General features: G+C 40.6%; 1 protein-coding gene and 1 long non-coding RNA gene across 2 annotated transcripts; both read left to right on the top strand.

The window, feature by feature from the left end:
• Positions 1 to 289: 289 nt before the first annotated feature.
• LOC120738643 lies at positions 290 to 3,309 on the top strand. Its single transcript, XR_005697036.1, has 2 exons — positions 290 to 2,060; positions 2,261 to 3,309. It is a non-coding gene; the product is annotated as an uncharacterized LOC120738643 (long non-coding RNA).
• A 1,759-nt stretch (positions 3,310 to 5,068) lies between these two features.
• Positions 5,069 to 10,503, top strand: dpt (dermatopontin). The gene is made up of 4 exons (XM_040040395.1): positions 5,069 to 5,421; positions 7,818 to 7,943; positions 8,775 to 8,882; positions 9,052 to 10,503. Exons 1-4 carry the CDS (start codon positions 5,153 to 5,155, stop codon positions 9,116 to 9,118), a joined length of 570 nt encoding a protein of 189 aa, XP_039896329.1. The 5' UTR covers positions 5,069 to 5,152; the 3' UTR covers positions 9,119 to 10,503.
• The last annotated feature ends 8,313 nt before the right edge of the window (positions 10,504 to 18,816 follow it).

The raw sequence follows: 18,816 nt of genomic DNA, 5'->3' as shown, positions 1-18,816 counted from the left end.
TATGCTCGGAATTGGCCGCACTATCCATTTTTAGGAGTTTGTAAATGTAAATTTCACTTCTTGGAAACAAAATTTGTTAGCTATAAATCTAAGTGTTGTTGTTTTTTTATGTAGAAGGAAGTGTAAATGGTAAATGGCCTGTATTTGTATAGTGCTTTACTAGTCCCTAAGGACCCCAAAGCACTTTACACATCCAGTCATCCACACACACATTCACACACTGGTGATGGCAAGCTACATTGTAGCCACAGCCACCCTGGGGCGCACTGACAGAGGCGAGGCTGCCGGACACTGGCGCCACCAGGCCCTCTGACCACCACCAGTAGGCAACGGAAACTTCCAATGTGTTACATGGAAACATTTCTCACAAAAGATAAGAAGAATTGCTGAATATTTGTATTTCTTTTACTTGGCCACACAGTGTACACATTTGGAAGACGACAGGTTGTTCTGCTCCTGTACAAACTGTTTCAAGACATTTCTGAGAGGAACAGCATCTACTTGGCAGCTGCTCGTGTCCAAATACCAGCTTCACTGAGTTTTATTGAGCTGTCAGACTTTAGAAACTAGCCTTTTTCCCAGAGTAATTAATAGACAGGACATTGTTCTCCATACAGAGTTTGAATGAAACACTGGGCAGGGAAAACTGGTTTTTCTCAGCCAGTGTGTTTATACAAAGAATAACCTTAATGCTTTAGTGTCTTCCAAAAAATCCACAGTTTTTTTCCTCTTCCACCATCAGGTCAAAAAGATTTGTTTTGCTTCAACTCAAGCAGCAATCTGATACATGAAGTCATTGTGGAAGTACTAAAACCTGCAGGTTATAGTTTTGTTTATCCTTCCTCCCCTGTGTGTGCGTATCTTGTTAGTCTCAGGCTCTGTGTTTGGTGTCTCTTGTCTTGTCCTCCGTGATTAGTTGAGCTGTGTCTTGTTTTTCCCAGCTGTCTCACCCCCCCCCCCCCCCCCCCCCCCCCCCCGATTGCCCTCCTGTGTGTATATATAGCGCTGTCTCCTGCTTAGTGTTGGTCAGAGTTTCTCGTTTCCCTCTCAGTGGCTTTGTTGGTGTGACTCCTGCTGGGTCTGACTTCATATGACTTTGTTAGACTCATATCCACCAGTAAAGGTGTGTTTTCTGTTTACTCTATCTGCATCTGTGTGTCTGAATTTTAAATCTTAACACTTCACATCGATATACAAGCTCTGCAGACTCGTGACACCGCCCGCTTTCACTGACATCTGGATGCCAACCTAGGCCGGCTACACCTCAGCTTATTACAGTCTCTGAGCTGGATCTCTGGATGTTTATGGTTTTGGTGCCTTTTCAAGCTTTTTTTTTTCTTCAGTGCAATTATCTGGGAAATAATGACTTGCAGTCTACCAGTCTGCTAGCAACCAAAGCAATCATGAGGAGGCTTTTGGTACAGCACCCTCTTTGCAACTAATTTCACCCAGCAGCAGCCAGTAACCTCCAGCAACCACTTGCCAAGCATTCAGGGAATGCCATGTTTTCCCTAAAGGTTGCTGCCTGGTCTCCAGGCCTGTGTGGCTGAGGTCTTAGAGGCAAATATCAGTTATGTGCTCATGCTGACTTTAGTGTTTTGCCAAAGTGCCTTCAAACAGACCCACAGAGGTGTAAACTCTGACGTATGGTGTGAATTGTACATTTAATATCTCTGTGGGTAAATTATGAAGCATTTATACAAACACAGACTTTCCTGTGTTCTTTAGCCAAACACAGTAAACAAATGGGGTGCTGCTGCTTCTTGTCTGAATGATGATGGGCTTTGAAGATGAAAAACAGATGCCTATTTGTGTTTATTTGTGCACATCTGATTCACTTTTTTTTTTTATTCACATACTGCATCAAAAATCTTTTCAGCATGTTCATGTTACTCATCCTGATGTTAGAAACCAGTTATGTTAAATGATCTTTCATTTGCCAAATCGTTTGCACGCAGGAGATTTCAGAGCTCAGACTTCGGCACACCGACACCGTGAGAAGCCACTTTCAGTCAGAGGCCCGGCCGCCGCCTCTGTGTGATCTTCGGCTTGTAGAGCGTGTATGTCACATTCAGATCAAAGTATCATGAATGAAGCCCTACATTCTCAGAGCAGCAACAGAACTGCTCTAAATAGAGATTTTTAAATAGACAATAGTGTCTATAAATACCCCCCAGATCTGCTCCATTTTGACTTTTGTGGAACTCCTGCAGTGACTCACTCACATTCCTGATGAGCATGTGCTGTTATTTATTTTTAGATGCTTTGACGATGGCCTCTCACATGGGATCAGTTTCTCAGGCGAACCGTGATCAAATGGATTTCTTTCCTCACTGCACTAATAAAAGTTGTATATTGAACCCCTAACATTGGTCTGCTGTGACTGTAAGCGGCATTTTATTGTGGTAATAACTTCTTATAAAAATGTTTAATTAATCATAAATTGCTGATTATTTTCTCAATCAAATAATTGATAGTTATAGCCGAGAACCCAAAGGTACAGTTTGACGGTGTTTCTTTTATCCAAATAACCATTCCATGTTTAAGAAGCAGGAAGCTTCAAATGTTTGGGATTGTATCTGAAAAATTGCCTTTAAAGTAAAAAATGTTGCTACTTTCTTTAAAATAATTCTTTCACCAGTTAGAGACTGATGGCTGACTCTAACTGAGCCTGGTTATTCCTGAGGTTTCTTCCTGTTAAAAGGGAGTTTTTCCTTCCTACTGTTGCCAAGTGTTTGGTCATAGGGGGTCTTCTGATTGTTGGAGTTTTTTCAGTATCATTGTAGTAGAGTTTCACCTTGCAATATAAAGCGTCTTCAGGTGATCTTTGTTATGATTTGGAGTTGTACTAATGTACTGTTATTGTATTATTGTAATCTGATATATTAAGAAGAGTTAAAAACAAACAAACAGGTAGACTTTTGAGTGAATGTCAAAAAGGAGTAATTTTATCCTGTTGAAATTAAAATGATGCTTTCGTCAACTGTAATTGGTGTATAAAAACTTGCTTGGCAACATGATGACATCATAAAATCTAATACTGGAAGAACCTTCAAGTTCCAAGATATACCTGCTATACCGCAACTCCTGATTGTGTAGAAGAAATAAACACACAGACATTTTGTCTATTACATTTAGATACACAGTTGGCAACTTTTATCTGTAGTAAAAATATATATACATATTTATTTTCTAAAATTTTAATGTATCTTTAAATGTGAAACCCAAGTTTGATCATAACTGTCACCACACTGTTTGTATGTGTGTGTTTCTTCAAATTTATGACATAATTAAATATGTGTAAAAATTTGTATGACTTACCATTGACTTATTTGCAAGTGATGTCTTATGACTATAATAAATATTCATATTTTCCAAGCAATTAATATATTAAAAAACATTGTGGTTAGAAATAAAACATTTAAAGTCATAAGAATAATATAGCAGGGTAAAAAGTACAACCTATGTGTAAAAATAAGTTGGGACAAACTGGTATTATTTAAATGTAGCTGAAGAGAAAAAAGATGAAATTTTTTATTATTATTATTATTATTATTGTCTGGATGGATCAGTATATGCTAAAAATAGGACCCTATATTTAGCTATATTTCAATAATTTCTTCCAAGAATCCCTCACATTTGATAATCCAGTACTCAGGTCACTACTCATAATTAATCATATGAACAATATATCTTTAAATTCAATTAATAAATGAAAATAAAATAAATCCAGTCTCCAAATGTGTTTTTGTCCATATTAAATTTACATATACAAAAAACCCAAACAGTGTGTTGGCACCTTAATGAGGTGAAAGATGTGCTCCAGACCCCTTGTGACGTCTTCTTGTTAGATTTTTTTTTTTTTTAAAACTGGGACATAAAACAAGCAAGCGTGACCAAAAGCAACACCTGCAGAAATGATTCTCACACCACGCTCCATAAATAATCCAAGCACATCTTCTGACAGCAGTCATGCTTTTACAGGAGTGCTGTTTCACAGGAACAGGAGAAACTGAGGAGATGTGTAATAATGGTTTTTCGCCAAACAGCGAGGAAACTTTGCAATCATCCACTGTACTTTGTGCCACGTGCATTTGTGCCTGGTTTTCACAAGTTCTAAAGGTGTGTCATGTGTGTTACTGTTTGTAATGGATATTGCTCTGCTGCCAGTTTTTTTTTATGATATTAAATGCTAACTTGAAGCTGTTCCTCTAACTTCCCTATAACCATGCAAAACAGGTCACAAATGTAGTGTTTAATGTCTTTAAAACGGCTCAGTAGTTTCCCTAAGCAGCTTGGCTCTTGTGTTTGTTTGTTTTTTTAAGTCACACATTGCACGAGCAGGGGTAATCAGTGTTTTCCTTTAGGACTATTTTCTTGGCATGGTAGTGAAAATTCACAGCACAGCATTAAGTATGTGGGAGTGACTCGCACTTAACTTCAGCGCCCATGTTTATGGTCACCCTAAGCAATTTCCACATAGTAAATTTAGTATATATGGAAAACTTTATGTGGTGGTTGAAAAAAACCATTCTCGGGCTAAAGGCTGTATATAAAAGATGGAAATAGCTACTGTGCTGCCATCCACTGTCCATTTAGAAGTTTGCTGTCTTGTCTTTGTTTGTTTGTTTTGCTTTTATTTTTAACACCAGATGCTTTTTTGAAAAAGCTGAATGGCAAATGGTCTTTTTATTCAATTGCTTGCAGTTAAGAAAAATACATCATATCAACAATTTGTATAGTTTTTCATGATTTTGAGCACAATATTTATACAGACCTGCTGTACTGCTCAGTTTTTGCTCAGCTGTTTCCAAACTTTTAAACAAAAAGAATTAAACATTTGGAAAAAATAAGACATCAAATATTTAAGATGATTTCATCCTCCATATTTAGACGGTTAACATGTGAATGCATTCTCCAGAGGATTACAGCGCTGTCTTTTAAGGTAAACCTTCATCTGCACTAGGACTTTGTGAAAGCTCTGTCTCAGAGTCCACCTTAAAATGACGCGAGGTCTACTTGTGGATTTATCCTGCCAGCAGCAAATTACACATCACTCCTGGATACAAAACATCTGGACAACAAAAGGCTTGGAGGAGTATAAGCTGAGGCAGATGTGAAGAAGTGCAGCAGATGGACTGATCTCCTCATCATGAATCCAGCTCTGGTGCTGTTGGCGTTGCTGGCCTCAGTGGCGGCTCAGTCTCAAGACCATTATGACATGGGCTGGGTCAATGGCTACCGTCAGGGATTCAACTTCCAGTGTCCCCACGGTGAAGTCATTGTGGCCATCAGGAGCTACTTCAGTGAGAATGATGGCTCCGACCGCCTGTGGTCGTTTGAGTGCCAGCCCACACCTGCGGGTCTGGGGGAGCCCAGTGACTGCTGGTGGGACGACATCAACCGTGCTGGGATGGAGTGGTGGGTCCGCTAAGTCTTAATCTGTCTTTTACTTGCTTGGTGCCAACTTCTATTTGCTTTTTAAAACTTTGACAGCTGTGTGCTGAGGCATGCTGGAAGACAGTCATATGCGTCCCAGGTTTATAGTTAGATCAGAAAATGTCATTCATGTTTAAGCAGTCAGCTGTAAGTTGGCTCATAGCAGTAAATCATTTAAAGGATGTCAAGTCTGACATATGAAGATGCACAAAACCCAGTCTGCTTAACTGTTGGAGTTTACAATCTTTCTGAAAATGACATTATACTAAATGGCTTTTAAGGGCTTTAGCCAGCTACTTGCAGCAATACCAAAATAAGTGATGCACAGTGATTGAGAGCATTAGGTTGTAAATGCACTCAAGGGACAATCCCCAATGGAAACATCAGGGAAGCAGGAAAATCTTGTTTTTCCTCAGTGGAGCAGCTGTGGACACGCTTGGATTTGTTCTTTTATGTAATAATTATACAAGTAATGCATCCCGGAGCCAATAAGCATCACTCGGCTGTTAACTTCAGGCAAATCCAAGAGGCACAGCTTTGTTGGTTGTTGCTCCAACTAGCCCATAAATGCCACTGTTACTGGGTGGATCACTTAAACACAGCAGCAAAATCTCAGGAATAGACGTCACAGGCTCAAACTCATAGGTTTTGTCATGAACTAAAGGTGGAGATTAAAGTGCAAAGCAGAGGAGCGAATATAATCCCTGTGAGGTGTGAAATCAATCAATCAACGCACCACTGAGAGTTTAAAAATGGTCCAAATTCCACAGTAAAAAGATCAGTGTATCTGTTCTCCCTGGAGTCCCAGTGCAGTTTAACGTCCACATCCAGCCGAGTTAGAAGTTAGCAAGAAGTTAGCTTGTCTATCTACAGATGATACACCAAGTTCTGATTGAAGGATTTCTAAATCAAACTGAAACACAGCGCTGAAAGAGCTTTGAATTTAAACAAGGAGATTAAAAATCAGTTTCTAAAGTTTCCACATATGTGGCCACCTGGTGGCTAGCTACAGAGCTATGGTTAATATAAACACATTAGCACAGGGAAGATGGAGGACAATGGTCAAACTGTTCTTAATAAAAGTTTATAATGAGGGTTCCCAATAAGCAGAGGACCAAACTTCAGCCAAGAAAACCTCTGAGACAATCTGCAGCACATGGTTAGTCATTTATATGATAGAGGAGGTTCTCAGAATGGTAACAGTGCTGAACCTGTGAGGACAGGAAAAAAAGTATTCAGTTATGACAGAAACCACCACATAAACACTAGCCCCTGCACTTGCTCCACTTTATTTACTCAGGCATTTCTTACATTATAAGCAGATGCAACCAGCCAAACATAATTTGAAAACAGTAATTAAATTACTTTTTAAGCTGAAGTTCTTTGGACCTATAAGATTGTCATACTCAGAGTTAGTATGTAATAACTTTCAGCTGTTCTCAGACTTTCCACATATTTGTCCTTCTGTTATTTTCATAAAACATTGCTTTTTGTTCTGTTGTTTCATTCAGAGGAACAGATCCAGGTCCTCCTGGGTCTGTATGAATCACCATCTCACTGCAGAGCAGCCATAAGTGTTTTCCGCTGAAATTTCTGGGAACAGTGAATTTTAAAGAGCTTCGTCCAATTGTGTTCTTTAGGGATATCCGTGCATTTTGTAGGCCACATGTTTCACGTGTTTCTGAACTTTTGCAATATGCCATTCATGAAAAAAGGATTAAAAGGATCACTGCAAAGCACAATAGGCTCTGACAGTAAGAATCCACTAAAGCGAAGAAGAAAATAAAATGAGTCCTTTCCAACTTGACATAAACATTTCTGACTAACTATCAGTTCCACTGAAAGGTTGATCTAATTAAAGGACTTGGGTCAACCTTTAGAAAACCGGTTTGGGTCTATGATTCAACCCGCTGTTTACACAGAGACGTCAGTCTACAATTCCCCCTCCAAACAGACCGCTTATCTGTTTCAGATGACTCTTTCTGGTTTGGACAGCAGAACACATTTGTGCTCTTTAGATTTATTTCAAGTTGAGCTTGACTGCACCCATCCCACTGATTGGTCTGCAAACACTGTGAAGGCTCTTTACCGCAGCCTCGCCTGCCCGTCGTTAACATAGCTGTCTGTTTGAATTACACCAGGGAGGACAGTAAACTGCAGGGAAACTTAGCCCCCGACTGAAAGGCTGCAGGCCAGTTCCATTTTGCCATGACAAACGTCTATGCATGCTGCATGTCTTTAGCCCAAACATAAAATAGCTGGTCTTTCCACCAAACTGTCTAAATGAGTCTCATCTAAAACTGTTTCTCAGCTTTTTAACTGTTGAATATATATTAAGTAAGTGTTACTCATTTAATGACTTTTATATGTCTTTGCAGGACTTCAACATGCACCCGTAACGGCCTGGTAGCAGGTGTTCAGAGCAAGTACTTTGAGTCCACTCTTGACCGGGAATGGCAGTTTTACTGTTGCTTCTACAAACGCCGCTGTCCCTACTCCTGCATGTAGGTTTTCAGATTGGAACGGATTTCGATTTTTTTGAGTGGGGATGCAAAATTCAAACAGAGAAATTGTGAACAACTTGAGGTTTTGAAGCGTCAAGCAGAAAATTTTAGACGTCATCAACTTTTTGAAACCAGACTTCACAAGTCTGGTTATAAAAGGATGTTTTATCCTCCTTCCTGACTCTAATAACGACCATAATGTGACCACAGAATTTGATCATAAAATTACGACAACATAAAACTCGTGTTTTAGTGACTGAACCCATAAACTTGTCAGGAAAGTGCTTACTGAGCTCATTGAATAAGGGAGCTGAGTATTATTTTCTCACGGACTTTTATACAACTGGATATCTTTTTTAAGCCAGAGGAGTCGCCCTCTGCAGGCCATCAGAAAGAATGCAGGCTTAAGGCTCTTTAACTCACTTTCAGACCCAGTTGCTAGCCATGCCTTACATCATATCCTTCAGTATTACCTCATTTTTTTCCCAGTCAGACCACATTTAAAAAATAATCACACTGTTATAAATACACTTTAAAATATCAAATGACACCATTAACCATTGAGATCTAGGCTAATTTTCACATAGACTTCTAGACAGTCGCACATCTTTTCTCCTGCCACCTGCTGGACATTAGACAGAATTCAGGTTTAAGCCACATTGGTCTGACTTACATCTTTTGTACAGTATATAAGATGTTACTTAGTTGGCTTTAACGATGCTGTTAGGTAAACTGTGAGCGTGGTATTAATGTTTTTATCTGTATTGCTACAAAACAGACTGACTCAATCAGCAAATGGTTAATAAAATTGTGATTTGCGGCTTCCTGCAGGAAGACCACTGACATTCCTGAATACTACAAAGAAGAGGGAGAGCTAGTTGTCCCAAGTTATGGATACTTTATCCGAGGTGCCCAGACCACCTTCAGTGGAGTGCTAAGGTTTGTCAAGAACATTTTTCCATGTCTAACTGCAGCTGTATGTTTGTATCTCAAAATCAGACCTACGGGATCAGAATTTATTGGCACAGTGGACGAGACATGGAGGAAACAATAAAACTTGATTCACGTGTTGTGGTTACACTCACAAGATGTTCTTTCTTTCTTTCAGAGATCGGCAGTGGAAGTACATCCTGTGCAGAATGACAGACTTTGACTGTGAATTTGACAATTTATAGACATGTGAGGAGTTTTTTTATTGGTGCATAAACATTTTTAATACATATTCACATATACATTTAAAGGTGACCTATTATGCCTTTTATTTTACTGTCTTATATCTCCTGTTCCACTGTCAGGTGCTCATATTAAACACGGCCAAAGTCACAACCCCTGTGAGCCAAATGCTCAGGGAAGATTCAAACATACCTGTATCCATCGCTTCAAGCAGCCAATCGATCAGTGAAAGAGAGATAGGCGGTTGCTTTTTGGTAAAATTACCCCTCACAGTTACTGACAGCCGAAAGCTGTTCAAACCCTCTGTATGAGAGGAGCATCCAATCAGAAACAGTTGGTTTAAAGGGAGGCAGCTTTTGTATAACGTTTCTGCTCATGTTCATGGACAGAGATTCTCCCTTTTTTGTTTGATTAGACCTGAAGCTAATGTGTTTCTACAGGAAGTGCTGTAAGTTTCAAGACTCTTCATATGGGAGGAATCAGCCTGGCAACCGAGAAAACTGATCTTTAGAAAAAAAAAAACTCTTCCTTTAATCCAAACCCTGTTTTTCCGCAGCTAATGTTGCAGGTAATTGAAAATCCAAAAGATGTGTCAGGCATTTTAAATGTTTGACACCACGGCCGTTGGGGCTATTCCTGTTAACTTTATTTAAACGAGTTTAAACCAGAAAAAAACATGAGAACGAGCTGCACCAGGGCCCCGTATAAGAATAAAATATGAAGTTGGAAATAGGTCCCCTTTAAAACAGCATAATACTGATGTTAATCATAAGTGACTTGGTTCATGTTTTCATCCATATGTATAGTATACATATGTATATTTTATTTTATGCATTTTTAACCACTGTTTCTATTAGTCTGGCATGAAGAATATAAATATATCATATAAACAGTTAAAATGAACATCTCCATGGTGGTTCTGGGGGGGATTTGGGCTTCTCTGGGCTCTCTGGACAGCTTCAACCTTTTTTTGTTTGTTTGTTTGTCTGGTTACTGGATGAAGTGGAAGTCCATTGGCAGCACGTCACAAACAAAACAAAACAAAGTGAATTTGATACTCTGTTAATGGCTGTGGAAAACACAGCTCATCAGGCTCTCCTCCAAGATCTCCCGAACACGTGACTTTCATGCACATAATGGCATTCACAGAGCTGACTGAGATACTCTGCTGGTAGTAACATCGGATCAGTCATGTTGGGAGCAATGAGAGGCTCTCTCTGAGTCACTGGCGAAACAAGATTTGCATGCAATGAACGAGGTCCCACCTGCTTCCTCTGTCCATCCTTTATTAAAGTGTCTTGTCCAGTTTGGCAATTATAACCTGTACTTAAATCCATGTAACCGTGCTGTGTGAAAACCTGGATTAAAAACCTCATTTATTTAATGTTAAACTCTGTTGTGTTCAGTTTGAATTTTATTTCACCTAAAAATATAATAAAAGGGAAATAAAAGGCTGTGACGGTGGCAACAAGAGCTTTTATTGAAACATTAAAATAACCACGTTAGTATCTCAGAGAAAGAATAATGCAGCTACCCAGCTTTGATGACATCAGCAGCTTCTCTGGGCTTAAATTGGCTTAAGGTAGACTCCAGACGGCTTCATATCGCCATAAGCAAAAACTCAGAGGCAGATTGTTTTGATTATCTGTTCAACAGCTCACAGGGTTTTATAAAGAAAGCTGTGTTCAAGTCACACAACCGAACAAACAGATGGAGGAACCACGAGAATGAAAGTGTGCAGAGAGGTAAGAGACTGTGGAAGGTAAATCCCCCGGTAGCGCCTGTAAAGCTGATTAGTGAACAAATATCATGTTTGTTTATTTTTCAGTGATGTTGATTCCCGATGACGTCGTGGCTTTAAGGCGCCTTAAAGTCATAAAACATGACAAAGAATGCTTGACCTGAAGCGCAAAGGTTTATTCTTGTATTTGAACACAGAAAAGACAGAAAATAATGAATTTTTTTTTTGTAAATATGCTTTTAACACATCATTCAGTTGAAATCCCAGAAATGTATGTTGATGAGCGCAGGATAAAGTTTCAGGGCTGAAAAACACATTTAAGCTGTGTTAGAAACTGCAACCAAGACTCACAGTATACATGGCAACTGTATATTCCAGATAAGCAGATAAAGTAAGCATAAGACACACACCTTAACTACAATTTAATCCCATATAGTGGAGTTAAAAAAGCCAAAACCTATTTTGTTTTTTTAAATTAAATCTTTCCTCTAAATCTTCCAATAGCACATCAGGTCCCGACGGCCTAATAAAGCATCTAGCAGCCACTTTGTCCTCGTTCTCATCTAGTTTGTTTTGGATTTCTTTACCAGCTTGACTCTCAAAATCTGTCCAAACTTCATGGAGTGAGTCGGGTGAAGGTCACTGGGGTCACTGGAGTGTCTTGAAAAGAGCTGGGGCTCGAGCCAGCAGCTGTTTGTTTATGGCAGCTGCTATCGCGGAGCACGAGCCAAACGCCGCAGCTGATCACAGCTGTCCCCTGAGGCAGCGGGCGGCAGACAGCCACACGCCTGCAGCGGCCTCCCGCCCTCAGAGACCTGAAGTCCCTGTGGTGCAAGTTTCCTTCCTGAACTGAAAAAGATGGGGAGATATATTGTCCGGCTTCCTCCTCTCCACCCACCAACACGTTTTCATTACGGGCAGATGAAAAACGATTCTTTCAAAACAATACTCACACTGACTATAATTAAAGTTTATAGGAGGAGCCACAAAGCTATTAAAGTCTCCTTGCTGCAATCACTTTTTGGATACTCTATAGTTAGACACTGTATAATTAAGAACTAAGTATGCATTTGAGGCAGAAAAGCAAGAAAGAATTTTAATTCTGATGAAAACCTGATTCTGTTTTGGACAAATCCCTCAATTGTAAAACGATCACACTGTATCTCTGCTCCTTTTATGACCACACTTGCGGGCGTAAATCTGGATTTATGGTATGTAATATGGTAATGTATTACATGGAAGAACATTATATAAAAGATAAATGGAAACAGCTGCTGTGCAGCTTTGCATGACAAAACAGTAGGTAGGGTTAGTGTAGTCACCTAAACATTAAACTTAAAACTAAAGTGTGGAAAAAATGAAATAAAAGACAAAAAAACTAAAACTAAACTGAAATTATATTGTGCACTTGTCGTGTGTCATGTCATTTGCCGCTTTTTCAACCTGGCCCCAGATAAGTGGAAGAAAATGGATGAACAATGAGACAGTGCAGCACCTCCATATGAAGGAAAAATAAGAATAAATAATAAATAAACGGAAAAGTTTAAACAATGACGATAGCGCCTAGCAGGGAGAGTTGAGGAGCTAATCAGAACTCTTGTTTTAATGGACGTCTTGAACCATTTGCCAGACAGGAGCAGCTGGAACGGGGTTAGGGTTAGTGAGGATACAGACTGATCACTGCAAACTGCAGAGGTGGAGCTGATATCTGGCAGCTTTGTCCAGCAGTTGTAATAACCCTCTGGATGGCTTCCTGTTCTGCCTTTGTGCAGCTGAACAAGCACAACAGAACTCTTATTGCACATTGGTTTTCTCCCCTCAGTTTCCTGAAGTAAAAGATGTGTTGTTGAGCAGCCAAAGTTGTGTTGGAGTCCCAGGACAGTTGTTCTCCTTTCCCTCTTCTTATAAGCAGACTCCATGTTGGGGATGAGGCTTGTATTAAAAGCAGGATTGTAGTCAATAGAAAGCATGCAGACATACGTGTTGTTAAGATCCAGGTGCTTCAGTGCTGTGTGCACCTGATCTCCCTGTAAGCAAACTGATAGGGTTCAGATAAAGTTGGTATAATACTTGAAGGTTTCCTGATCAGTCTCTCAGACTGATGTTGTTTCAGTTGTTCGCCTTAGAGTTGAAATTAGTTTTCGAGGCCGGCTGTGTGGGGTCGCTCAGTCTGAATCAAATATTCAATAAAGCATAAAGTAAACCTATTTCTAATCTTAGCGTTAGAAAATGGACAGTTTCCTTTATGCTGTATGCCAACGGTAACTGTTGGGATGAAGAGAGGCGCTCACATGTATTCAAAATGATCGATCACAAGAGCACTTAACAATAATGCCTGTTTCATCAAACACCAAACGCTTCTGTGAATAAAAGAGCGCATGGGATGATTGTACTCAAATCTGAGTGCCTCTTTCTCTCTGCTCAGAATTTAAAGCCAACTGGTGCCGGAGTTCATTAGCTGTGAAGCTGAAAGAGTTGAATAACAGACTGAGTGGCTACTGCATTCATGCTGGAAATCCTTTTGAAAATTGTTCTCAGTCTTCACAAACAGTGCGCGGAGTGTAAAGCTGGGTAAACACTTATTCAGAGCTGGCTTATTTGTCTCGACTGTTGTCTGGTGTTAATACATATGAAGACCAATTAAAATGTTCCAGAGCAAACCACCTAGACTGATGCCCAGCATGTTGCAGGAAAGCTGACAATATCTTGATGCATGCTCAATCATGCAGGTAAATAAACCAAAAAGGTTGATTCTGTTCATCTGGACGTAGCGTTTTCATTGGGAGAAACGTTTCATCACCCATCCAAGTGACTTCTTCAGTCTCAGCTGACTGCAGGTTTCCCCAACCTTATAAACACTACATTTGCACAAATAGTTCCTTGATCATTACTATGGAATTTGCTATGACCACTGATCAACAACCACTGATCAGTGACCATGAGTCCCATTCACAGAGAGTTGGGGAATGGCTGCAATCACAGCATTTTAATGTGGTGGAAGATGTACCCTTAGGCCCCCTCCTCCATTCAGAGATGGGCTGTCCCTTTTCACTTAAATGGCCTCCTTGACTCCGCGCTCAAACCAGCGTTCCTCCTTGTCCAGGATGTGTACATCCTAATCATTGAAAGAGTGTCCACTGGCCTGTAGGTGTAAATAGACTGCAGAGTCCTGGCCTGACGATGTAGCTCTTCTGTGTTGTGCCATCCGCTTCGCCACAGGTTGTTTGGTTTCTCCGATCATGGCAATCCTGATGGCACTTAACAGCAAACACTACGTTACTCTGTTTGTGTCGGGGGACCCGATCCTTGGGGTTGACCCATTTTTGGCGCAGCGTGTTTTGGGGTTTAAAAGCCACGGAGACGCGGAGTTTAGAAAAAAGGGTCTGAACTGTTCCGATACTCCTGACACATACAGGATCACTATGGGTTTTCGCTTAGGCAGCAGTTGTCCTTCTCTCCTGGATCAGCTTTATTTAGGCGCCTTCTCAGCTTTGACAAATGTCCAGCTGGGATAACCACATTTACTCAGGGCCTTCTTGATGTGATGTTCGTCTGCTTCCCTGGTGTTGTAGGATCCCGATTGACACCCAGTTTGTGCTCCAGTGGATGATGAGAGTCAAACCTTAAATACTGATTGGTGTGCGTAGGTTTACGGTACCCATCAAAGCTGACAATGAATTAGAGACTGAATTAATATTCCAAAACAGGTTCCTAGTGAAAAAAGTGAGTTTCTGCTTTCTGTGTTTACTTTGCTGTTTTTCTGGATCATGCTCACATAGGCCTCCTTCTTTGCATGATAGAGCTTTAGCCTGCATTTCTCAACGGTGAGCTGGTTTCGCAGACACTGATTTCTGGAAGTGTTCGTGAGCCCACGCACAGAATCTGTCATCTGTTTTTAAAGCAGCACTGCCTGAGGGCCTGAAAATCCAAGGCATCGAATACTGATGTTTGGCCTTGTCCCTTGTGCACACAGATTTCTCTAAATTGTCCGAATCTGGACAATATTATGTTCTGCATTTTAAATAAGACAATAAGATACTCAAAGTCTTCACAAGTTCACGCTGAGGAACATTATTCTGAAACTGCTGCACAATTTGTAACTCCTTGTTTTCACGCTCTGACTCAATAAGATGCTCTTTTTATACTCAGTCATGTTGCTGACCTGTTGTTAATTAACTTAATTAGGTACAAAATGTTCCTCCAGCTGTTTCTTTTTAGTACTGCTTACTTTTCCAGCCTTTCATTTCCCCCCTCCCGGATTTTTTTTGAGACGTGTCACTGCCATCAAACTCAAAATGAGCTAATATTTTAAATAAAACAGTAAAAGGTCACAGTCCAAAGTTGAACATGTTTTCTATTTTCTGCTGTGAATAAAATAGGAGTTTATGACATCTCAGGATTTTTTCTCACACTGGGAAAAAACCCCCACAGTACCTCTAAAACTAACTCAAATCAAATGTTCTCAGGCAGCAAAGAAGTGAGCGGCTTTGTTTGGCTGTTCAGGGATAGACCAAGTGTGCGAGTACCATGCAGCGCGACCCTGACCCAGCTCCAGGGCTTGCACAGCTAGCCTGTTTACTTTAGGGAGCCTCTGCTCGCTCCCACCGCTCTCACTTGAGGGCAAAAACAGCTGCCTGGATTCACGTCTGACGATAAGAGGTTCCACAGCGCCGTCTGAACACAACTGATATTGAACGAGTCTTTATTACAGAACTGCACCAGTTTTCTGAGAACACATAAATCGTAAAGGTGTTTAGTGTGTATGTACAGGGCAGGGGCCAGTTGGAAGCCATTTAAAGGGTCAGTTCAATCAAAAATATTGATCCATGTGAATTCAGCTTCAATCCAAAACGTGTGGTGGAGTAAATTCTATATGCAGTGCTCAGAGGATTAAAAATGGCATTTAAAAGAATAATTAAACAGGAAGAATCTTTTGCAGAAACATTCTCATTAGTCTGGATAATACTAGGGGCTGACTTTTAGGAATTTTAATAGGGACTATTTCTTTCGCAGGAAATCACTGAAGGAAAAACTTTTTTAACCACAAACGCTGCAGAACTAGATACCACTGTGGCTGAGTAAGGACACATGGTTTCTGTATTTTCTGGTTTGGTTAAATGCTGGATTTTGGTCCTTTTTAAAAGGTTTAATTTGTTTTCGTTCGCACTGAAATGAGACCGTGGAAATTTAGAGGAACCACAGTCAGAGTCAGCGACTGTAAATATGCAGGATTATGGAAGGAACTGGATAAACAACAAAAATGTTTACTTCCTGTTTTTTTAATTTAAACAGATACAGGCCAAAATCACCGGGTTGGATATCGCATGAAAAGCAAGAGAATAACCAAACAAAATCATCACATCGACGACTCAGACACAACATGATGGTGAAGTGGATAATGCTGCTAGAGTGCTGTGTTTTGCTGGGAAACACCAGTTGATGTTACTTTGATTTGAGTCACCCGGCACAATATCACTGCAGACCACAAACTGTATATTGAAGATGAACATGCTGTCGCCAACTGCTTTGCAAAGTCCCGTTGAGCTGAGTGCTTTCCTCAAAGCCAGCTAGTTGATTTTGAATCTGTGATTCATCGTACCATTTTATATGGAGCAGATAAGCATTTTTTTCTTTCTCTAAATAAATGTGAGCAAAATATCTACCGTCCAAGAGAAAAGTCGACTAATTATTGAATAACTGCCAACATATTACAGCAAAACAGAACTCTGTAATGCTTAAAAGAGATGTGATGTATATATACTTGCTAAACCGACGGGCTAATTCCTGAAAAGTTGGAGAAACAGATAGGGATTAAAAAGAGATGAAAAAGATCAAAACGGAAAATAGAAATAGAATCGAAATATACAGCTGGTCTCATAAACGCCCCCACTCAGTCACTTGGAGGTTGATATGTAATCCTCTTTTTGCTCCCGCACACTGTGCACAAACCTGCATATTTCAGAAAATGTGATGGAACCTTCACAAAGAAAATAGAGCGGCAATAAATGCTAATAACTGTGTGAGTCCAGTAGAAGAGCTCTTTGTTTTCCATCAGGCTTTCCCATAGACTATAGAATTGAAAGTAAATTTGGAGTCACACTGTGAAATGATCAGGACCCACACAGAGTTCAAGTGTCAACCTGAGCACCTTTATTTTTAAATACAGCGTTTCCTGCTGATTTGGCCCAGTATATATTCCACCGGGAAACCAGCTTTCCAGTTCCTTCCCACACCACACACTGCTCCTTCCTGACTCCAGGCCCTAAAAAGGGGCTGAGTTCATTAGTTGTAATCCCTCTCACCTGTCCCCTCCATCCTCCTTACCGCACCACCATTGCAGCAGAGCCAGAGAGCACACCCCTGCTGCACACACCCTGCTGGTCATTACAAAAAGCACTTATACATTGGTTTTGCTTTTCAGACAGAGAATAATACATACAGCTTATGCTGTAGACCAAGCATGCCCCCACTGCAAAGGCACATGCCGACAGCATCAGTTTCCCTCAGCAGAACAGATGAATGAATACAACAAAGAGCTCAACGTGTCTATCTGACCTCCAAATTCCCCAGGTTCCATTCCAACTGAGCATCTGCAATTCGTCCTGGAACAAGTTTGATCCATCAAGGCCCCACCCAGCAGCCCACAGGACCCAAAGGATCCACTGCCATCATCCCAGGCCAGACACCACAGGACACCCACAGCGATCCATGCATTGTCCACGTTTCCAAAGGCTGAGAGCTGTCTGTTTTAGCTGCAGCGCACGGTACTCTGGGCACGTATTTTTAATGTTGTGTCGGATTGGTGTGACAGTTTGAGCGATGTGCTGTAAAGACAGACCTGTCAGCAGCCTGTCAGCTCTGCAGAGTTATTTCCAGCACAAAGAAGAAAAAGGCAAAACAGAAGAAAAGTGTGAATTATGCAAGAAGGTTTGCAAAGTGCAGAGTAAACAAAAAGCTGACAAAAGTTTAAATACAAAAGAAGCGGCACAGTCTGTATTCCTTTAGGAGAGTCGAACATTGGTTATGAATCATCAAACCGGGGTTAAGTTAAGTGCGTTCAGACAAATGTGTTATTACCAGGTTAGTTATTTAAGACACTGAGAAGAAATCAGTGGCTGTCAGTGTAAATGGGTACTCAAGATAGCAGGTTCATTATGTGTGTCAGACATCACAATAGAAGTACACAGCCTTGGTTAGCAGTACGTGGATAGTAGCATTAATGTTGGTTATGCATTTGGCTAATACTGGCCAGACTTTAGCTTTAGGACCATTGCATCCCAGATTTCTTTGGAGCCAGAAGTGACCGTATATAAACGGGAGGACAGACTGCTTAATTATCAGCTAACACAAACTGCATCCAAACACTGTAAGAGTGCACCACTCAGACACAGATCCCTGCTAATTAATACTGAGTAACATTCAAATAAAATCCTAGAACTTCATTCACCAAACTGGAGCTCAGACTGCTTGGATGGACTGTTTGTACAGACTCCATATTACTGGTCAGATAATTGCATTAAATGACAAACATAGTCCAGAAATTCAGTTCAGGGACTGTCATAATAAACATGTTTATTCCTGTTTTGTTTTGTTTTGAATATGGGAGTCTGTAGGGGCCGACTCACTGCTGAAGACTCACGTGGACTTTAGAGGTGCTCCAGTTTTGGGCACTCAATTATCCAACTGAGGCTGAAGCAGAAAGCCTCCCCGCCCGTATGAAAATGACAAAATGTGTTTGCTCATAAATCTGCTATTCCTGTAAAAGGACACTTAGGTCAGTCTTAGTTTTACTTTAATATTTGTTACCTTTCTATAACGTGGCACACAAGTGGCAGAATGCACAGACTGTGCAGATCTCAGTTTGGTGACGTGAGATCAGCAAATACAGAAGCTGTACGGACAAACAAAAGCATGTGTAAACCTGCAGCTACCTGGGCAGATGTGTCCAGGTGTGTCCTC

Source organism: Simochromis diagramma, unplaced genomic scaffold, assembly GCF_900408965.1.
Source record: "Simochromis diagramma unplaced genomic scaffold, fSimDia1.1 OVJJ01000026.1, whole genome shotgun sequence".
Classification (NCBI taxonomy): domain Eukaryota; kingdom Metazoa; phylum Chordata; class Actinopteri; order Cichliformes; family Cichlidae; genus Simochromis; species Simochromis diagramma.
Note: the sequence above shows the minus strand (reverse complement) of the source record. Positions and strands in the feature narration are given on the sequence as shown.

Excerpts from the sequence above, each read along its gene's own strand:
- dpt (XM_040040395.1), top strand. The coding sequence starts at position 5,153 with ATGAATCCAGCTCTGGTGCTGTTGGCGTTGCTGGCCTCAGTGGCGGCT. Across the intron at positions 5,422-7,817 it reads AACCGTGCTGGGATGGAGTG|GACTTCAACATGCACCCGTA; the intron begins GTGGGTCCGCTA and ends ATGTCTTTGCAG. Across the intron at positions 8,883-9,051 it reads ACCTTCAGTGGAGTGCTAAG|AGATCGGCAGTGGAAGTACA; the intron begins GTTTGTCAAGAA and ends TCTTTCTTTCAG.